Genomic DNA, 18,337 nt, shown 5'->3' on the forward strand with positions numbered 1-18,337 from the left:
ACTCTTTTTAACCAGTTACATGGTTTAGTGAGTCTAAAGAAATGAATGATGTCAGTTACTCCAAGATTAGAGTCAAATATTTGATGAAATTTTGCAAAATTACGTTAAAAAACCTGTACGTTAAGGTGAATTACGTTGGTTTTCAACTGTAGATTTATGAGTGAGGAATGAACACATGCAGCTGATTAATGTTAAAGGTTGATTTGTAACAAAATTCACATTACAGTTATTTGATATCAAAAGATTCACCATGTCTTACTCTGTCTTACTCTTAATCAATGTGGTTAGAGCTGTCTAACAAATGCTTGAAAAGATTCCTTATAACATAGTCCAAAGACTATAACTTTTTGAACTTAGCAGTCTGAACTGCTGCTAGGTCTACAAAGAAAAAAGGTCTAATTGGTGGCTATATTAGTAAATCACCAAGCAGAAAACTGGGTAAAGGAATATCGAACTCGATTCCTGGTTAAATTCAGCTAACAGCGGAGTATCATGGATGGCTGCCATGAAGCAAAAAATTTAGTAGTCCAAGGCAACACGACGGATTGCTACAGAGAAAAAAAGAGAAAAGAGCAAACAAAAAAGAGAGGGAGAATGAAGAAAAGAATGAAGGAAATGGGAGGAATAAAGAGAGCGGCAAAAAAGAGGAATGAGGAATAGAGAGGAGCTGAGGAAGGAAAAAAGGGAGAGGGAAAAAGAAAGGAAGAGAAGTGAGAGAGAGAGCAGGAAAAAGGAGAGAGAGAAATGAATGGCGAAATGATGGAAAAAGGAAAATGGGAGAGAGAGAGAAAAATGGAGAGAGGAAAGGAGAGAGGAATGAAGTGGAGGAGAGGGGGAGGAAAAATGGGGAGGAGAATGGGGGGGAGAAGGGAGGGGGAGAAGGGAGGCGAGGAAGAAGGGAGGCGAGGAAGAAGGAAGGGGGAAAAGGGAGAGGGAAAAGGGAGGGGGAAAAGGGAGGGGGAAAAGGGAGGGGAAAAAGGGAGGGGGAAAAGGGAGGGGAAAGAAGGGAGGGGGAAGAAGGAAGGGGGAAGAAGGGAGGGGGAAAAAGGGAAGGGGAAGAAGGGAGGAGAGAAGGGAGGAGAGAAGGGAGGAGAGAAGGGAGGAGAGAAGGGAGGATGGCGAGAGGAGATGGCGAGAGGGGATGGCGAGAGGGGATGGCGAGAGGGGATGGCGAGAGGGGATGGCGCGAGGGGATGGCGAGAGGGGATGGCGAGAGGGGATGGCGAGAGGGGATGGCGAGAGGGGATGGCGAGAGGGGATGGCGAGAGGGGATGGCGAGAGGGGATGGCGAGAGGGGATGGCAAGAGGGGAGCTAGAGAGGGGAGGGAAAGAGGCGAGAGAGAGAGGAGAAGACAGAGATGGGAGAGAAAGAGGGGAGGAAAGAGAGAGGGGAGAAGAGAGAGATATGGGGAGGAGGAGAGAGGGGAAAGAGAAGAGAAAGGGAGAGGAGAAAGGGAAAGGAAAAAGGAGAGAGGAAAAAGGAGAGAGGAAAAAGGAGAGAGGGGGGAAGGAGAGAGGGGGAAGGAGAGAGGGGGGAAGGAGAGAGGGGGAGGAGGAGAGAGGGGGAGGAGAGAGAGGGGGAGGAGAGAGAGAGGGTGGAGAGAAAGGGGGAAGAGAGGGGGAGGAGAGAGAGAGGGGAGGAGAGAGAGGAGGAGAGAGAGGGGGAAGAGAGAAGGAGAGGAGAAGGGGAAGAGAGAGAGAGAGGGAAGAGATAGAGGAGGAGAGAAGGGGAAGAGAGAGGAAGCAAAAAGATAGAAGGAGCACTTACCAGCTGATAGCTTCCGCTTCTGGTTCAAAATCATAAAGAGATCCTTCAAGCTTTATGTTGTTAAGAGAATCAGCTAAGTCGACAGCGATCAGTCGGGGCGTGTACGTGATCTCATTCTAGAATCAAACCTTACTAGCTAAATATACTATAACAGTTCAAGTAGTAATAATGACCGAGAGTCGGTATTAGAACAGCACTTGGCAAGAAAGCCTTAGTGAATGTCTACTCCAATAGTAAAATAATTGGTGAAAGCCCCTTAGCGGTGCCCTGAGTTCTTGATGGTAGTACATGATGGGAATCTGACTGTCACATGTGTACGATACCATGCCATTCACTGAACTTTCACGCATGAGAAATTTTAAACCATATGAGAAACAAAGTTTGCGAGTCTACCTAAAAATAACCGACCTTTTAAGGTTATTTTATGACTAATGCTAGAGTTGTCTGGCTTCATTTTGGACTTGCATACATCCATGTAGTTTGTTTAAGATCAGGAATATTTCAACAACTCTAATATTATTAGTACGCATTCATATTTTATGACAGGTAAAAACCACTTACCGCCAAAATTCGGTGAATTGCATGTAGAAGCAGTTACTTCAGCGAATTCTGACGATGTATAAATTCAGACCCAACTTATCAAAGCAAATTGATACTTAGTCCATCAAGTCACAAACACGCTTTTAGCAATGATAAATTTAATTAGTTTATAGTTTTTATGGTCAATAAAATAATCGAATTGTGAACAGAACTGTGAACTATACCAGATAAAGACAGAATAAAACATTAAGTGTCAGTTCATAAAAAACATTTCCCTTAATGTACACTTGAGTCAATTATTTGACTACTGAGGCTGATACAAACTTTGACAAATTACAAACTCAATTACATACAAAAATAACCTCATTTTAAAGCGCAAGAGTATCAAAAATGGACACAAGCATGAGTTTAGCTAAAAAACCTTTGTTTTTTTTTTTGTTTTTTTTTTTGTTTGTTTATTTTCATCTATAATATAACCACAAAAAATAACATGAAGAGTGTTTCTAACAGTATAAAAAGACAAGAGACATAGAAAAAAATGTCACTCCAGGGAAGGTGATGATGAGGTCCCTGTGCGCAATAGCAAGGCTAATCAAGGCGCGGAACCTGAAAGTAGAGTCAGCAGAAGTATGTCTAGTTGGTTTAGTCGTCTGGTTGTCTGAGGTAGCGCTTCAGTTCATTTTTGAAAGAATTAGCATTTACAATTTTACGCAGTGTAACCGGTAGTCGATTCCATAGCAATGACTCCTGATAATCCAAACAACATTGACCAGCTTTTGTTTTAAACAATGGTATTTTTAGGTTTATGTGTGTTTGACGAGTAGTTAAATGTGTTATCGTCCTGTTATTGTTTGTTTTGTAAAATGTGTTGTGTGCTTTTATTAGTACTTTGTATTTGTATAACTTTTTAATAGTTAAAATTCTATTTAAGTTGAATAGCGGATTAGCTGAAAAGTCATAAGCTTTCTTGTTAATTATTCTGAGTAAACGGTTTTGAAAAACTTTAATTTTGTTTAAGTAGCAGTCTGGAGCATTTCCCCATGCCTCAACACAATACGAGAGTTTGGAATTGATGAAGGAATTGTACAGAATTAGCAAAACATCCTTAGAGAGGTACTGAGACAATCGAAAAAACAACCCAGCATAAGGTCTAAAGTCTTTTAACAGTTTGGATATATGATTGCTCCAATTCAGCTGAGGGTCAATAAGTACTCCCAAAAATATGTAAAAGATTTATTTGAAAAAATTAAAAACTTGCAACTTATATATAAACCAGAATGTCAGGCGAGTTTTTTTAACTAGAGTTGAGATAGACATGAATAAAATTTTTCCAGACAATTGCTGACCTGCAACATAGTAGCCAAAAAAGTTTGATGGTCAAGTGCTAGTCAGAATAGCCGAAAAATGAGTCCAAAAAGTTAATTAAATATTTATATATATATTATATTAAATATATAGCCTTTCATCAGACGCAGGAAAATAAAAATGATAAGATTTCTGCATATACATAGTCAGGCAGATGAGTGAATGAACTGCTACCTTTAAATTATTTCCTTCGCGAAATGTAGCATTATGGTTGATTTCTGATTTGTATTTCCTTGCCTGACCCTCATACACAAAGCTCGCCTCCTACAACAAATCCAAAACAAACTAACAGGGCTGTTCAACATGACAGTAAACATTCGAAGCAAAAATCTATCAAACAAACCTTATACCAAGCCCGTAACTGAACATAGCTTTCGTCAAAGAGAAAATTTTGACAAAAATGCTAACAAGCTGATTATTTTTGTTTCACATTATTGAACATATTCCTTTGAATAAACCTTCTGAATGAGTCAATCCAATGGTACTAGTTTCCAATCTGAATGATTATATAAGATTTGTTCATTGAAACGCATAAGGCTTAATGAAGCTAGACAAAATTAGATACATCTCATTTTAATGATGATGTATCTAATGCTGAAATGTTACTCGGATGATAATCCGCCACTTTCAGTAAACTAGAAATCAAATATGCCTTCCATCAGCTATCATTGAGAACAAAGGAGAAAATCAATACCATCGTCAGCAAACATTCAGAACTCCTCAAATATAAAATGTTTATGGTTGGGCCGCAGAGTTCACTGAAAAGAGTCATAGCTGGAACACCTGGTATTAAGGAAATGATCGATGTCAGGTAGAGGTGGAACGAGACACGAGACGTCTCGAGTATCGACCTGTCTCGTCTCGTATCGGTCTCGTCTCGACTTAACTATTGCCAAACTCGAGACAGGAAATAGAACTAAAGCGCCTGCGCACGGTTGTTAAAACATGGCTTCTTGCGGTAGCAACAACTCCATATATTGTAATGGATTGCGGGCAACTGCCTTTAAAGTTACACCCGGTCCGTTACTACCTGTTGCTATTGATTATGTTGGCCACTGAGTCTAATCATGTAGTCCGGACAACGGCCCTGTTATATTTTAGTTCGGTTCTGTGTCCTTAAAACAGATACCGGGTCGTATCTAATTACTCTTCGGATAATCCAATTTAATAAATAAGACTTTTGCGGGTAAAATGTCTGTATTTTATCCTATCGTGTCTAAACACCAACTGCCCTTCATAAAATTCGGGCCTCTTTTACGTATATACTACCAATCGCTGGTAAAACCTGCAGGACACGGAGAAACGAACGAAAGGCCGTGTCCACCATAGTCCGTGTTCGGTTAACAATGACGTTTTGTTAGCTCAATATAAGAATATACATGTGCATGTATACAGTAATTAATATAATTTCATGAGTACAATTTAAATATAATTCACATACTACAGTTAATACACAAACAAAACTTAACATTAATGAAACGATAAGAATGAAAGTGTTATCGTGTGTTCTTTTAGTTGCGGTATTTCTTTGTAGAGCGACGGCTATCGGTTTCATTACACATTACATTAAAAAGTAAGAACTATTCAATAGATGGTAAAAATATACATGTACAAAGCAATATGTTTATAATAATTATGATCAATCAAGCTCAAAATTCTTAGAATATATAACTTCGGTATTTTAGAGCTGTTTGTGTCACTTTTGTTTACAAAAACTACATGCATATGACTATTAAAATATTGTATTTAAATCGTTTACACCAGGTGAAAATTTAATTTAAAAATAGTTTTATTAATTTTATATATACCAAGTAGCTAGTACTTGTGTAGTGAAATCATCACCAAATGCTCATTATTTTACTGTCTCGAGTCTCGAATTTTTACAAGACAGTGTCTCCAGTCTCGTCTCGAACTTAAAAACCTGTCTCGTTCCACCTCTACCTCTAATGTCAGGTCAAACTTGGGTAGAGTGAAACAGCATGATCACAAAAGGTAATTAGAAGATTTTCTAGTTACTCTGTTCATGTCAGTGAATAAAGAGAAGTGTGCCTTTGTTAAAGCTGATGAAGAGCTTCTTGGGCACATTAAAGCCAGTAAAAAAGGCACAAACACAGGTGATTGGTAAACTGGTGACGATTCTCTGTGCAGTAGCACCAAGAATGTAGAAGAGGTATACAAGCTCTTGGACAACATCAACTATCTATATGGTTTTTTACCTGCCCTTACAAACGTTAGTGAGCTATTAAAGATGTTGACACAAATCAATTGATACAAGAACAGTTAGCATTATTCAAGAAACTCACAAACATTCTTGAGAGCCATGTGAAGTTGAGGCTTTTTAATGTGAGCCTAAAACAAGGAGTGTCGCCATTGCAAGCTTAATTAGATTGCCGTTTTGATAAAAAATTATAGGATGGGCTGGCTTATGCTATCTGTTTTGCTAACCACCTTTTGTGTCATGTTGGGCAATCAGACAATCGTAGAATCCGACTGAAAAAGCACAAGTTGAGTATATGAAAGGTTTCAGCCATATTTGATAGTTTTCAAGCTTGATCAGCTGGCGGTCATAGACCCTTCTTGCTACACAACATGCGCCCAAAAGTATCTACAAGGATTGAACGACTGGTCCCTCAATTCCACCTCGATAAATTTTACAATAGTCTACATCAAAGGTGGACAAAGTATTACTAATCTATGTTGACGACCTTCGAACCGCAATCGCTGTAAAATATGTAAAAATTCCCAAGCAAAGTTTGAGGGACGTGAGCATCAAGCTTGTGACATTCTAATGCCTACTAAACAACTTGAGAAAGCAATTACTAGTGTCAGATGTTATGCACTGCGCTTCAATGACAACTGAAAAAATCTTAAGGAGAAAGCTTTATATAAAATGTTCCAGAATGAATTGTGTGTAAATGACCATGTCTTACGGCGGCAATATCACAGAGGCTACATAAATCAATGAGGCCACAAGTTATTGCTTTAGTCCATGAAAAACCGTCAATCACCATATGAGCAATGCAATATCTCAGAACTAAGACTTGGTGGAGAGACTGATGTAATCCTTTGGCAAAATATGTCATGGATGCCAGTTGATGAGGAAGACTTGCATAAATAAACAGATAAGCTCCACTAATTTTCCTCAAGGCCATAGCGGAATCTCAGATAATGATCCAAATGCTGATTACATTTTCGAATTCTTTGACCACTACAGGAGGTTCAATAAAAAGGGATTCATAAAAAAAACTATTGCACCTGAAAATATGAAGCTTCCGAGGCTGTATTTTTACTATTGATGCCCCATTGTTCAGCAATACACAAACAGGACATTTTATAGCACAGAAAACTTCAAGATTATCAAATCCTGGTAATTTTCCCTTTTTAATTGGAGAATGTTATGAAAGGCATGATTGGAAGACAGAACTACATAGATACATTATGTCCCTGCTTATAGGAGCCTGCGTCATCCGAGTACAAAAATGTCATGCGTTGAATTGCTATATGACAAGATCTTCAAAACACCTGTTCATACCGAAAATATGGAAGATAAGTATGTTTTTCATTACAACATTGATATAGTGGTATAGCCGTTTACGCTAGATTCGAAGCTTGCGAGTGTCTAAAGGTGGAATTAAATCACTGATTTGGAGATCACTCATTGCTGTTGTGGTGATGCAACAACGAAACTGAAATTTACAATTGAACAACATAGTTACGACAAGTTTTTCCACTTCAATGCAAAAAAGAATGATTTTATAAAAGTGAAAAATTACTGGCACAAATATTTTGCTGTCTTTAAAAATACTCACAGAGCTAATTCAAATAGTCCAACAAAAGCAATTAATGGAATAAATGTCAAATGTTCTGATAAAAAATTATGTCTATTAATCATCAGCTGTGTGTTGCTCATTGAAACTCCAAAACCGTAATGCCAAGCTTGGATGGAGGTAAATACCGGAAGTAAAAACATGTCGAGACACAAGGCTGGCCAGCCAAGACGGTCCGATCCCCCTGCCCAACCACCACCACAGTGGGCCGAACCCACCACAACTGTCATGGCCTCTTTGAACTCGAACACAATGAAGTTTTAATTAACTAAGGAGAATAAAAGTTGGTGAGTGATACACAGACAAGGCTACTTGGGTTCTCATACAACTGAAATCAAGGGAAAGCCAAAGTTGCAGATACTTTTCCTTCTGTTATTAAGTAAAATAGCCTTAGTCTTTCAGAGCATGATGGGCATAGTCATATTACATACTGAAAACTCGTGATTCTCAATAAATCTTTACACGCCGCAGGCAAACACCATAATGCTCAGCTACTTTTTCTTCATTGTTTTTTTGGATAAAAATGGCATATAGTTTTTGCAATTGCTATATTATTATATATATTACAATATTATTGCGCATTGTTATTTTGCTTAAAGGTTGACTTGCAACAAAATTCACATTACAGTAATTTGGTATCAAAAGATTCACCATGTCTTACTCTGTTGTGTTGTAAGTGCCAAATATGTGGAAATGTGATTACAAACTCGTAAAAGCTCAAAAACGAAAAGCCGCCGTAGATTGGAATCTCTTTATTTCGATGACGTAACCACGAAATGTGGTTATCGTCTTGTCACGTATTTTCTCACGTGAATTGAAAGACCAATGAAAAGCTCAATATAAGACTTATCGTAGTACTAGTTTATGACAAACACTTCAGGTTTTACCGAAGATCCCGTATCAAATATAGATGCTCGCTACTTTACAGTTTTGTTTCGGCATTATTCAATCGTCAAGTCGTAATCTGATCATGTGACTCGATACTTTGCAAATAATTTTTGCAGCACTTTTCGAGTATCACAGGTGACCAACAGGCTTGTCATGATTATCAGACAATGATATGTACTCCTTCGAGCTATGGTTAAAAAGTTTAACGATTTTTTATGATAAGTTATAAGATATCAGTGCTAAAAATGACAGCATTACAATGACGATAAAACAGACGCGTAAGAACAATAGACATAGTTTTATTGAATGCGTGAAGTATATTTGTGAAAATAATTCGACGAATAAGGTTGCAAGAAAGTGTAAACAGAAACCATCTCTCACAACTACATCACATTTGAGCCGTTTTGGAAAGGGAATCCAAACTACGGCGGTCTCGTGTGGCTGCTATTTTCTGTTCGTTTTTGAGCTTTTAAGAGCTTGTAATCACCTTTCCACATATTTTGCACCTACAACACAACAGAGTAAGACATGGTGAATCTTTTCATATCAAATAACTGTAATGTGAATTTTGTTGCAAGTCAACCTTTAACTAGTTCAATCAAGCTGACCAGCATTGCTCCCTTTTAGGAAGGTAGGAAAAACTGATTCACATCAGCCACAGTGTATAGAGATTGAGCTCTTTAGTTAGGAGTGCGCTTCAATTTGTTGGTCACTTCTACCAATGATATAAACACCCTCACAAGGATAGGCGATGGCTATAATATGGGCAGGGTTTAATGATCGAGCGCTGTTGGGATTGTGCTAGCCTGGATTTTGGAACTAACACAGTTCTCACGGGGCGGTCGCGTTGCCTTATTAGGTTTTGCAAAACACTACTCGCTGTTATCGTGTCATTTGCTCATTCAGTCAGTATACCCCCGCGGTTCACAATAGCAAACCTTGAATTTTTACGGTATTGTAGTAATGCCTAACCAGAAAAATTGATCTATAGAAAATAAAACATTTCAAATTCCTTCTTTTTACCAATTTTGAGATTGGTAGGAGTCGTAATATATGCTTAAAGTTAAATATAATTTACCCGAAATCACCCGAACTACGTCCTTTTTTTCTAGTTTTTGATTAATATTTTGCAACCCCTAATATAAAATGACAGTCTGTCATCATTGTCACATTGTTTGACCTGGCCAATAAGATGGGACAGCAGGCAAAGCTGTGCAGTGTAATTTTCATAATCAACATCTAAATATAAAACCTAATTTGGATGATTTCACAATGGCGACTATTAATATCACGAATGCTTGTGAATGGCAACTGACTGATCATAACGGTGACAATATTGGGCAATTATGTTTTTTGACAACAAAATGAAACCAACAGATCAGAAATAATAACCACAATTGTTCATAATATTAGTAAATTTACAAGGGGCTTTATTCAGCATATTTCTTTGTTCTGGTGCTATGTTCGGGTTTATCCCAACAGAGCTCGATCATTAAAACCCACCCATATGATAGCCGTCACCTATCCTTGTGGGGTTTTTATATCATAGCTTCTACTTCATTTGAATTATCTGTATTATCTCTGTATTTTGCAATGCTTTTGCTAGTTCATTGCTAAATCGTTCTAGTATGCACAACAAGCGCATCCCTCTCTATTTTTATTCTATAAACTGTGTTCATAGTCATTTTTTCTGTGTTTGCAATAGGATGCTATAAAATGCAGTTTCGCTTTTTAGCTGCATGCTTGCAACAAGCAGCTGCCGATGCACTATGTAGAAGTTAAATCACATACCAAGACGCCAATACACAGAATAACAAGCAATTAAATGTGTGGCCTATAATTGTTTCTAACAAAATACAGAAAACAAGTAACTAAAACAGGAACACTGAGGGAATTAGGCCTAAATCACACACTATACCAAATTTAACACGTTGGTGCGCTATGCTGACAAAAAATGAAACGCAAATGGATCTACAATTAACTCTAAATGAATCTACATCAAAGTCATCAACAGAAAAAGCTAATATGCTTAACTGCTTTTTTCAGTCAGTGTTTGTTGTTGACGACGATAAACCTTTGCCAACTGACTTTGAGAAATATGATGTAGATGATTCTGTTTTTGAAATAAAAAAGGAAGGTGTTCTGAAAGTTCTCAATGACATTAAAGTTGCTAAATCATGTGGTCCAGACAATCTAACCGGCATACTTCTAAAGACTTTTTTTTGCTTGTATTGTTCACGCATTAACTGAAATATTTAAGTACTCTCTGACCGCGAGCTCTCTTCCGGATATATGGAAGCTTGCCAAGGTGAAACCAATTTTTAAAAAGGGCGATAGAAAGCAACCAAACAATTACAGGCCTGTCTCATTGACTTGTATTACTTGCAAGTTACTGGAACACATAATAGCTTCTAACATTCATCCATTTTTTGATAAAAAACAAAATATTGTGTGACTCTCAGCATGGTTTCCGTAAAGACAGATCATGTGAGACACAACTGATCCATACTTTCAATGATTTAGCTTTAAACAAAGAGAAACATCATATCACAGATGTTTTGATACTGGACTTTTCAAAGGCCTGTGATTCAGTAAATCATCGGAAATTGCTATTTAAGTTAGAAAGCCTTGGCATTCGCCCTATATTTATATCATGGATTAGAAATTTTTTAATTAGTAGGAAGCAATTTGTTTCAGTGGAGGGTGTTGAATCACATTTTTGCGATGTTCTCTCTGGGGTCCCTCAAGGATCGGTTTTGGGTCCGCTTCGGTTTCTTGTTTATGTGAATGACTTGCCAGGCAAAATAACATCGGAATGTCGTCTGTTTGCAGATGATGCCCTTGTGTACAATTTAAAAAGTGAGAGTGCAGTTTTAAACGAAGATTTAATGACTCTCGAGGAATGGTCCCGCATCTGGCAACTTTTTTTTAATCCTTCAAAGTGTTCAGTTCTTTCCATCGGTGAACTGAAATCTCAGCAAGACTACTATTTACATAATGTAAAGTTAACAAATGTTGACTCTAATCCATATTTAGGAGTTGAGCTGAGTAGTAAATTAAAATGGGAAAAACACATAGATAAAATTACATCAAAAGCTAACAGACTAGTAGGAATGTTACATAGAGTTCTTAAAACAGCTGACACTAAGACAAAATTAGTGGCATACAAGACTCTGATACAATCAGGCCTTGAATATGCTTGCCAGGTGTGTGACCCACATTTAAAAAAGATATCAAAAAGATCAAAAAAATCCAAAATAAATGTCTGAAATTTGTTTACCGCATAAGATCACCAGTAAGCTTTTCACAATTAAGGGAAAGCACTAACATAAAATCATTACAAGAATGAAGAAAAGATGCCCGAATAAAACTATATTGCAAAGTGTTGAGTTCTGGTGTTATTCAAAACACTTTTACTCTTCCCAATAACCCGCACGATACAAGACAAAATAGGGAATTGTACATGCCATCTATAAAATCAGGGCAATATTTTCACTCCTTTTGGCCAAAAACAACTAGGGATCTTCGAGGGGATGTCGGGTGTGCAGATGTTTAGTTTCTTTGATTTAACCGGAGAGTTTTGTACATGTATATATGTCAATAAATAAATATATAATAAAGAATAAAAAAATAAATAAAAGTAAAAAATAAACACAAAAGGTTCTTGAAACTGAGTTTTCACGTCTTTTTGCCTTTAGAGGCTCTCGGTGAGAACAATCTGATCTGAAATGCGACTAGTACGCAAATCTACATTGCGTTTCCAAAGACCCTTCTTTAGGTTATATCTTATCCTGTCCTTTTTATAGAATCGTGTAATGATTTATAGAAAGAAACATAGTTTCATTATAGCGATGGATAAAGGCTACTAAAATATTATTAAAACTACCCAGAATGTCATGTTACACAGCGTCGGTCAATTGACCATCGCAAACGGGAAAGCTAAACCGCTACATTTACATCGTGAATGTAAACCATCATCACCTTTTTGCTAAATTGTATTAATATATACCGGTAATACATTTAATTCCAGTGTGCATTAATAACATAAATAGATAATTAAACATTAGTTCTAACATTCACCTGAACGTTCCACCAGTGTGTGCCAACAAAATTAGATAGTTGGCCTAATTGCAAAGTAACAATCTCCGACATCTTAATATTTATTGAAAAACAGATAATGCGGATAGCGATACAAGTATTCGTCTTTAGACCTCGTTACTTTTAACAAAGCTAATGCTGCAGTTGTAGACACCTGACCTTGACATAGTCGCGCTCACTTGTGGCTTATACCGAAAATTAGAGATCGGCTCATATTTGTCTATTCAATCAGATTTATTCGCTTCTATAATACGTACCGCATCGGATAGCTTAGCTGTAGGGAGTTTCTTAAGAAAGGCTTTTTAGCAGCTGACGTTTGCAGGCGGGAAATTTAATATAATTAGCGTTATCGTTCGTCAGCCAATCATGTGGCTGTTTTGATCGAAAGGCTTTTTCGCAGCTGACGTTTTTAGGCGGGAAAGTTAATATAAATTAGTGTTACCGTTCGCCGGCCAATCAAGGAGCTATTTTTGTCGAAAGTCTTTTTCGCAGCTGACGTTTAGAGGCGGGAAAGTTAATATAAATTAATGTTACCGTTCGCCGGCCAATCATGCCAGGTTGTTCAGTCGATGGGATACTTCGTAATTGTCGTCACCAGGCGGGAAATTCTAAATAATAAACAAACCCGAGCATTGATAATAGGAACATTATAGCAACTACATGTATTTCAAATTAAGGGGAAGATTAATTTGGCGATTTCCCTAGCTCATAAGGCTATGATTCCACTACAAGATACGCACAAAAATCAAGTGCATGCAACCTCTGCTTGCTGCAGAGGTTGTAACTACTTTTACAGAGTTGTTTCTCCTCCAAAAATACAAGATGTCACATTTTCAAAGGGTTGTTTCTCCAAAAGAAAACTTCAAGTAAATTCTGTTTTGGCTTTTTATTTAAAATTATTGTATTATTACTGCTGAAAACTGTTGACGGTGATCACTGATAAATCATACCTCACATATACAATATCAAAATCTTTATGCTTTTGCTGGTGCAGTATAGACATCAATTTACTAAATACATTTGTATTCTAGATACATTTGTATTCTATTTATTTGAAGTTCAGAACCTTTCAGTAAGCAGAACCATTCGCATGCGGTATAGAGCACACTCACACAAAAGTTACTTTAAAATTTCTTGTTTTAAAAATTGTCTCAAAATAAAATTGGTTAAACCTAAAAAATTTATAATAATTCACATGAACACAATAGAGCTTTTACATTGTTTGTGGTAAATAAGTAAACTATGAAGGGGTGGTGATGTAACTAACAAAAAAATAGGAAAAGTTAGGTAGCATATTGTGTAAAGCTATTCACATATCATTCAGTCTTTTAACACTGTTTTATTTTTTATATAAAGCTGACTCATATTTCGATGATAATATAACATGTATGAACAGAAAGATGCCGATTAGAATTCCACCAGAGTTTGTACTGATAACTCTTTAGATTTCGTAACAACTATTACAATTTCATAATCATATACACCCGGTTACAAATACACAGAATATTCATACAAAATCTAGTATAGCGTATGAACCTTATGCTTTGTAATTGTCAAGATCTAAAATTTAAACAAAATTTCAAAGAACATGAGCTAAACCCATCAACAGTGACAGAAATGGGAAGCCGATATTGGTAGTTTATGTCAACACAATGGTTCTTGCGAAGTGTATATATAATAGTCTTTTCTTTAATTGTGACTAAGTCTGTGAATTCAACTTGTAGTCTGTCGGCAACAGCGGTTTCGACCATCACCTTTCTGACTAGGCATCCATTTATCGCCTGATGCAATGTAATGATCAGTGGTAGAATCGAAAATTTTCTGGACACGACCTTAAGCCGTTTGTTGAGACAAGACTCATTCGTGAGAGGAAATCTAAAACAAATTTAGGTATTAGGAAACAGTTTTGGCACTGAGCTCAACTTGGGAATGGCAAGAACCCCTATTTGCACAAATATATCCAAATATTACGAAGAATTTATAATCATATAGCATATCCACATATATGCACACTTTCCCATCGGAGCCGCAGATGTGGTGCCAGGGTCTTGTGTGAAATTGCATGTAAAACCAAGTGCAAGTGCAAACTGTAGTTTTGAAAAATGAATGAATAATGTATCCAGATGGTGCATAACATAAATGTATTTAATTAGCAAACGCGCAAAGGTCTGTGAGGTAACACTTTTCTTGATCAAAATACAGTACCACTATATTCATCTGTCTGTGTTATAGATGCAAAGTGTTGATTCGAGCAACATTTGTGACTTCTCTCCAAGAAATCATGAGAACCCGAAATTCAGATCTAGGGCATGATCTGTTAGCCAAGTTATTGATCAATCTCCTGCGAGTCGGCCAAGTTATGGTTCTATTTATCAACAATGAAAGTACTTGTTTTATGCTGTTTTTGTGGAGAGACAAGCGCCCAATCTTAATACTACTACTTGTGACTATTCATGAAATAATAAAAATGGCACAAATTGCTATATTTTTAATCTTTCTTCTGTTTCCGATTTTGCCTGCAGACGACTTTCTAAACTACATAAAACTTTACCAACTGTATCACTCATATTGCTTCGTATATAGGGCCTACTGATATCATCGGATCGAAGTAAAGCACGTATAGCTTACGCCAGGGTTGTCAAACTCATTTTCACCGAAGGCCACATCAGCGTAATGGCTGTCCTCAAAGGACCAGATGTAATCATTATTGTAACGAAATGTAATTGAATAATGTAAAATAACTTTAACTAATCTTTGATATTAAATAACTCTGACTTTATTACTTAAAGTTGCAAACAGAACAGCTGCATAGCAAAACATGCAGAACAATTGTTTTCGAAAAGAATCAGAAAAATTACACAATACCCATTAACATGAGCATACTTTTAGTAAAGTCAAAAATTGTGAGCTGCTAAGGACATGAATTTGTTTGCATACCCACATTAAACCTGCAAACACTAAATAATTGCAACAGCAGCAACGCAGAATCAAACGTAAGCAGCCAAAAAAACAAAAAACTATTTGCTATTTGCTGAAACAAAGTTATACTTGCACCAAAAATGGCAAAATATACAGTGTTTGACTAAAATTACTTATTTATTACATACAATACAAAATTTTGAATATTATTTATACATATACAGTTAGTCATGAACACGAACATCACGTAACTCCAGTTTCAAACTTTTCCTCGCGAGTATTATCCTTCAAAGCATAGCAAATTTACATCCCAATATAACACAAATAAACTGTCATAAACATGTTTCAAATAATAAAGAATATGTTCAGTAACTCTGTTCTTGACTTTTCAGACTTCAGAGGCAGCTAGCTCTAAGAATCAATATGATCCTATTAAGATTGAATGATAACTTTAGCCTGCCTACGGCTGACAGCCTAAAAAGTGCATTTTTATTTGAGCATAACGATTTAAATTGACAAAATTAAAAGTTAATAAAAACTTTGAAACATTAAAAATAATGTTGCAATTTGATTTATGCAGTCTTTCACTGTCTTACCTCTTCTGAATCTGCAAATTAACTTCTGGAGTTGAAAAAAAATTGATCGTGAACAGTGAATTTTAAAGTGACCACAAGGATTTTTGGTTTAGCTAGATGTCGATATAGGTGTAGTATTTCAGGTATAACCTTTGCCAGAGACATCATTGAGGCATATTTGTACATTTGTTTGATTAGCCAGAAAATTTTCTTTCTGACTAATCAAAATTATTCCTATGTAATTTAAAAATAACGATACAAGGAATAGATAAATTTCGGAAGGAATAAAAGGCAAGATAACTCACGTTGGGTGCCTAGCAACGTTATAAATACAGAAGTTGACTCCTCGCGTGCGAATGAGTCAAGCTCTCGCGGGCCACATAAAATGACGTGCCGGGCCACATGTGGCCCTCGGGCCATGTGATTGACACTTGTGGCTTACGCAATACTCGACACGATGACGAGTTGTTCTAATACCAAGTAGCTTATGAAGTAAATTTTACTAGACAAGGATAGACAACTTCCAACTCAAAAGCGAGTTCACGCAAACTCGATGAGTCGATAAACAGACTCGTGGGTGAGCCGATAAACAGACTCGAGGGCGAGCCAATAAACAGACTCGAGGGTGAGCTGGTAAACAGACTCGTGGGTGAGCCGGTAAACAGACTCGATGGTGATCCGATAAACAGACTCGTGGGTGAGCTGATAAACAGACTTGATGGTGAGCCGATAAACAGACTTGATGGTGAGCTGATAAACAGACTTGATGGTGAGCCGATAAACAGACATGTGGGTGAGCCGATAAACAGACTCGAAAGTGAGACGATAAACAGACTCGAGGGTGCCTTTTCCCAACTGTTACACCCTAGTAAGCCAATCGCAATAATTCTTGATGTTCGGTCAGTAGCACTTATAGTGAATGCAGCTATGATATGCTGGCTAATATCAAAATGCTAAAGTCAGAAACGGTGACAAGAATTCCCTACACTATTTGCCTTGGGAAATCAAGCAGAGCTATTGTAAAGAACGCAGTATTTTTATAATTGGTGTTGTATCTCACAGTACCAAGCAGTAACACAACAGCAATGACAAAACTGAAAGGTTATATAGCAAACCAAGGGAAAAATGTACAGTTGATTGGCAGCACAATAATTAGGTCAACCATCGCCACAATAAAATATTTCGAATGCAAAAATGATAATATTTGTCCCTAACTAATCACGCAATACGAGTATTAATATTTTTCTGAGTATTTATATAGTAACATACAATCTTAAAGGTTGACTTGCAACAAAACTCGCATTACCGTTATTTGATATGAAAAGATTCACCATGTCTTACTCTGTTGTGTTGTAGGTGCAAAACATGTGGAAAGGTGATTACAAGCTCTTAAAAGCTCAAAAACGAACAGAAAATCGCAGCCACACGAGACCGCCGTAGTTTGGATTCCCTTTCCAAAACGGCTCAAATGTGATGTAGTTGTGAAAGATGGTTTCTGTGTACACTTTCTTGCAACCTTATTCGTCGAAATATTTTCACAAATATACTTCACGCATTCAATAAAACTATGTCTATTGTTCTTACGCGTCTGTTTTATCGTCATCGTAATGTTGTCACTTTTAGCAGTGATATCTTATAACTTACCGTAAAAATTCGTTTAATTTTTTAGCTTTAGCTTGAAGGAGTACATATCATTGTCTGATAATCATGACGAGCCTGTTGGTCACTTGTGATAATCGAAAAGTGCTGCAGAAATTATTTTCGAAGTATTGGGTCACATGATCAAATTACGACTTGCCGATTAGACCAGGCCGAAACAAAACTGTAAAGTAGCGAGCATCTATATTTGACACGGGGTCTTCAGTAAAACCCGAAGTGTTTGTCATAAACTAGTACTACGATAAGTTTTATATTGAGCTTTGTATTAGCCTTTCAATTTACGTGAGAACATACGTGACAAGACGATAACCAAATTTCGTGACTATGTCATCGAAATAAAGAGATTCCAATCTACGGCGGCTTTTCGTTTTTGAGCTTTTAAGAGCGTGTAATCACATTTACACACATTTGGCACTTACAACACAACAGAGTAAAACATGGTGAACCTTTTGATACCGAATAACTGTAATGTGAATTTTGTTGCAAGTCAACCTTTAAAATATAGCCACCCTCTTGTTCTCTTGGTAGACGACTCTTCGGTTGCTCTGCTGACACGTGTGTCTGCAAGTTGTAATGCAAGTGGTGCAAGTGATGCAAGTTGTCATAGTCTGTGCTATGAACACAATCTTTTGGTGATTATCTGAGATTTCCTTATGCTAAGTTCTCAATGTCCTAATAGTACAGTGAGTAGGTCGATT

At 37.0% G+C, this 18,337-nt stretch overlaps 1 protein-coding gene across 1 annotated transcript in view; it reads right to left on the reverse strand.

Annotated features, from left to right (window-relative positions):
• The window catches only part of LOC137408329 (protein misato homolog 1-like), a 41,277-nt gene extending 28,723 nt beyond the window's left edge, over positions 1-12,554 (reverse strand). Inside the window, exons 1-3 of the mRNA XM_068094819.1 lie at positions 12,469-12,554; positions 3,848-3,937; positions 1,769-1,884 (exon numbers count right to left, since the gene is read on the reverse strand). Of these exons, the coding sequence (XP_067950920.1) occupies positions 1,769-1,884; positions 3,848-3,937; positions 12,469-12,540 (278 nt within the window). The 5' untranslated portion in view covers positions 12,541-12,554. The remainder of the gene's footprint in view (positions 1-1,768; positions 1,885-3,847; positions 3,938-12,468) is intronic.
• Positions 12,555-18,337: the final 5,783 nt, after the last annotated feature.

This window comes from Watersipora subatra, chromosome 11 (assembly GCF_963576615.1).
Source record: "Watersipora subatra chromosome 11, tzWatSuba1.1, whole genome shotgun sequence".
Classification (NCBI taxonomy): Eukaryota; Metazoa; Bryozoa; class Gymnolaemata; order Cheilostomatida; family Watersiporidae; genus Watersipora; species Watersipora subatra.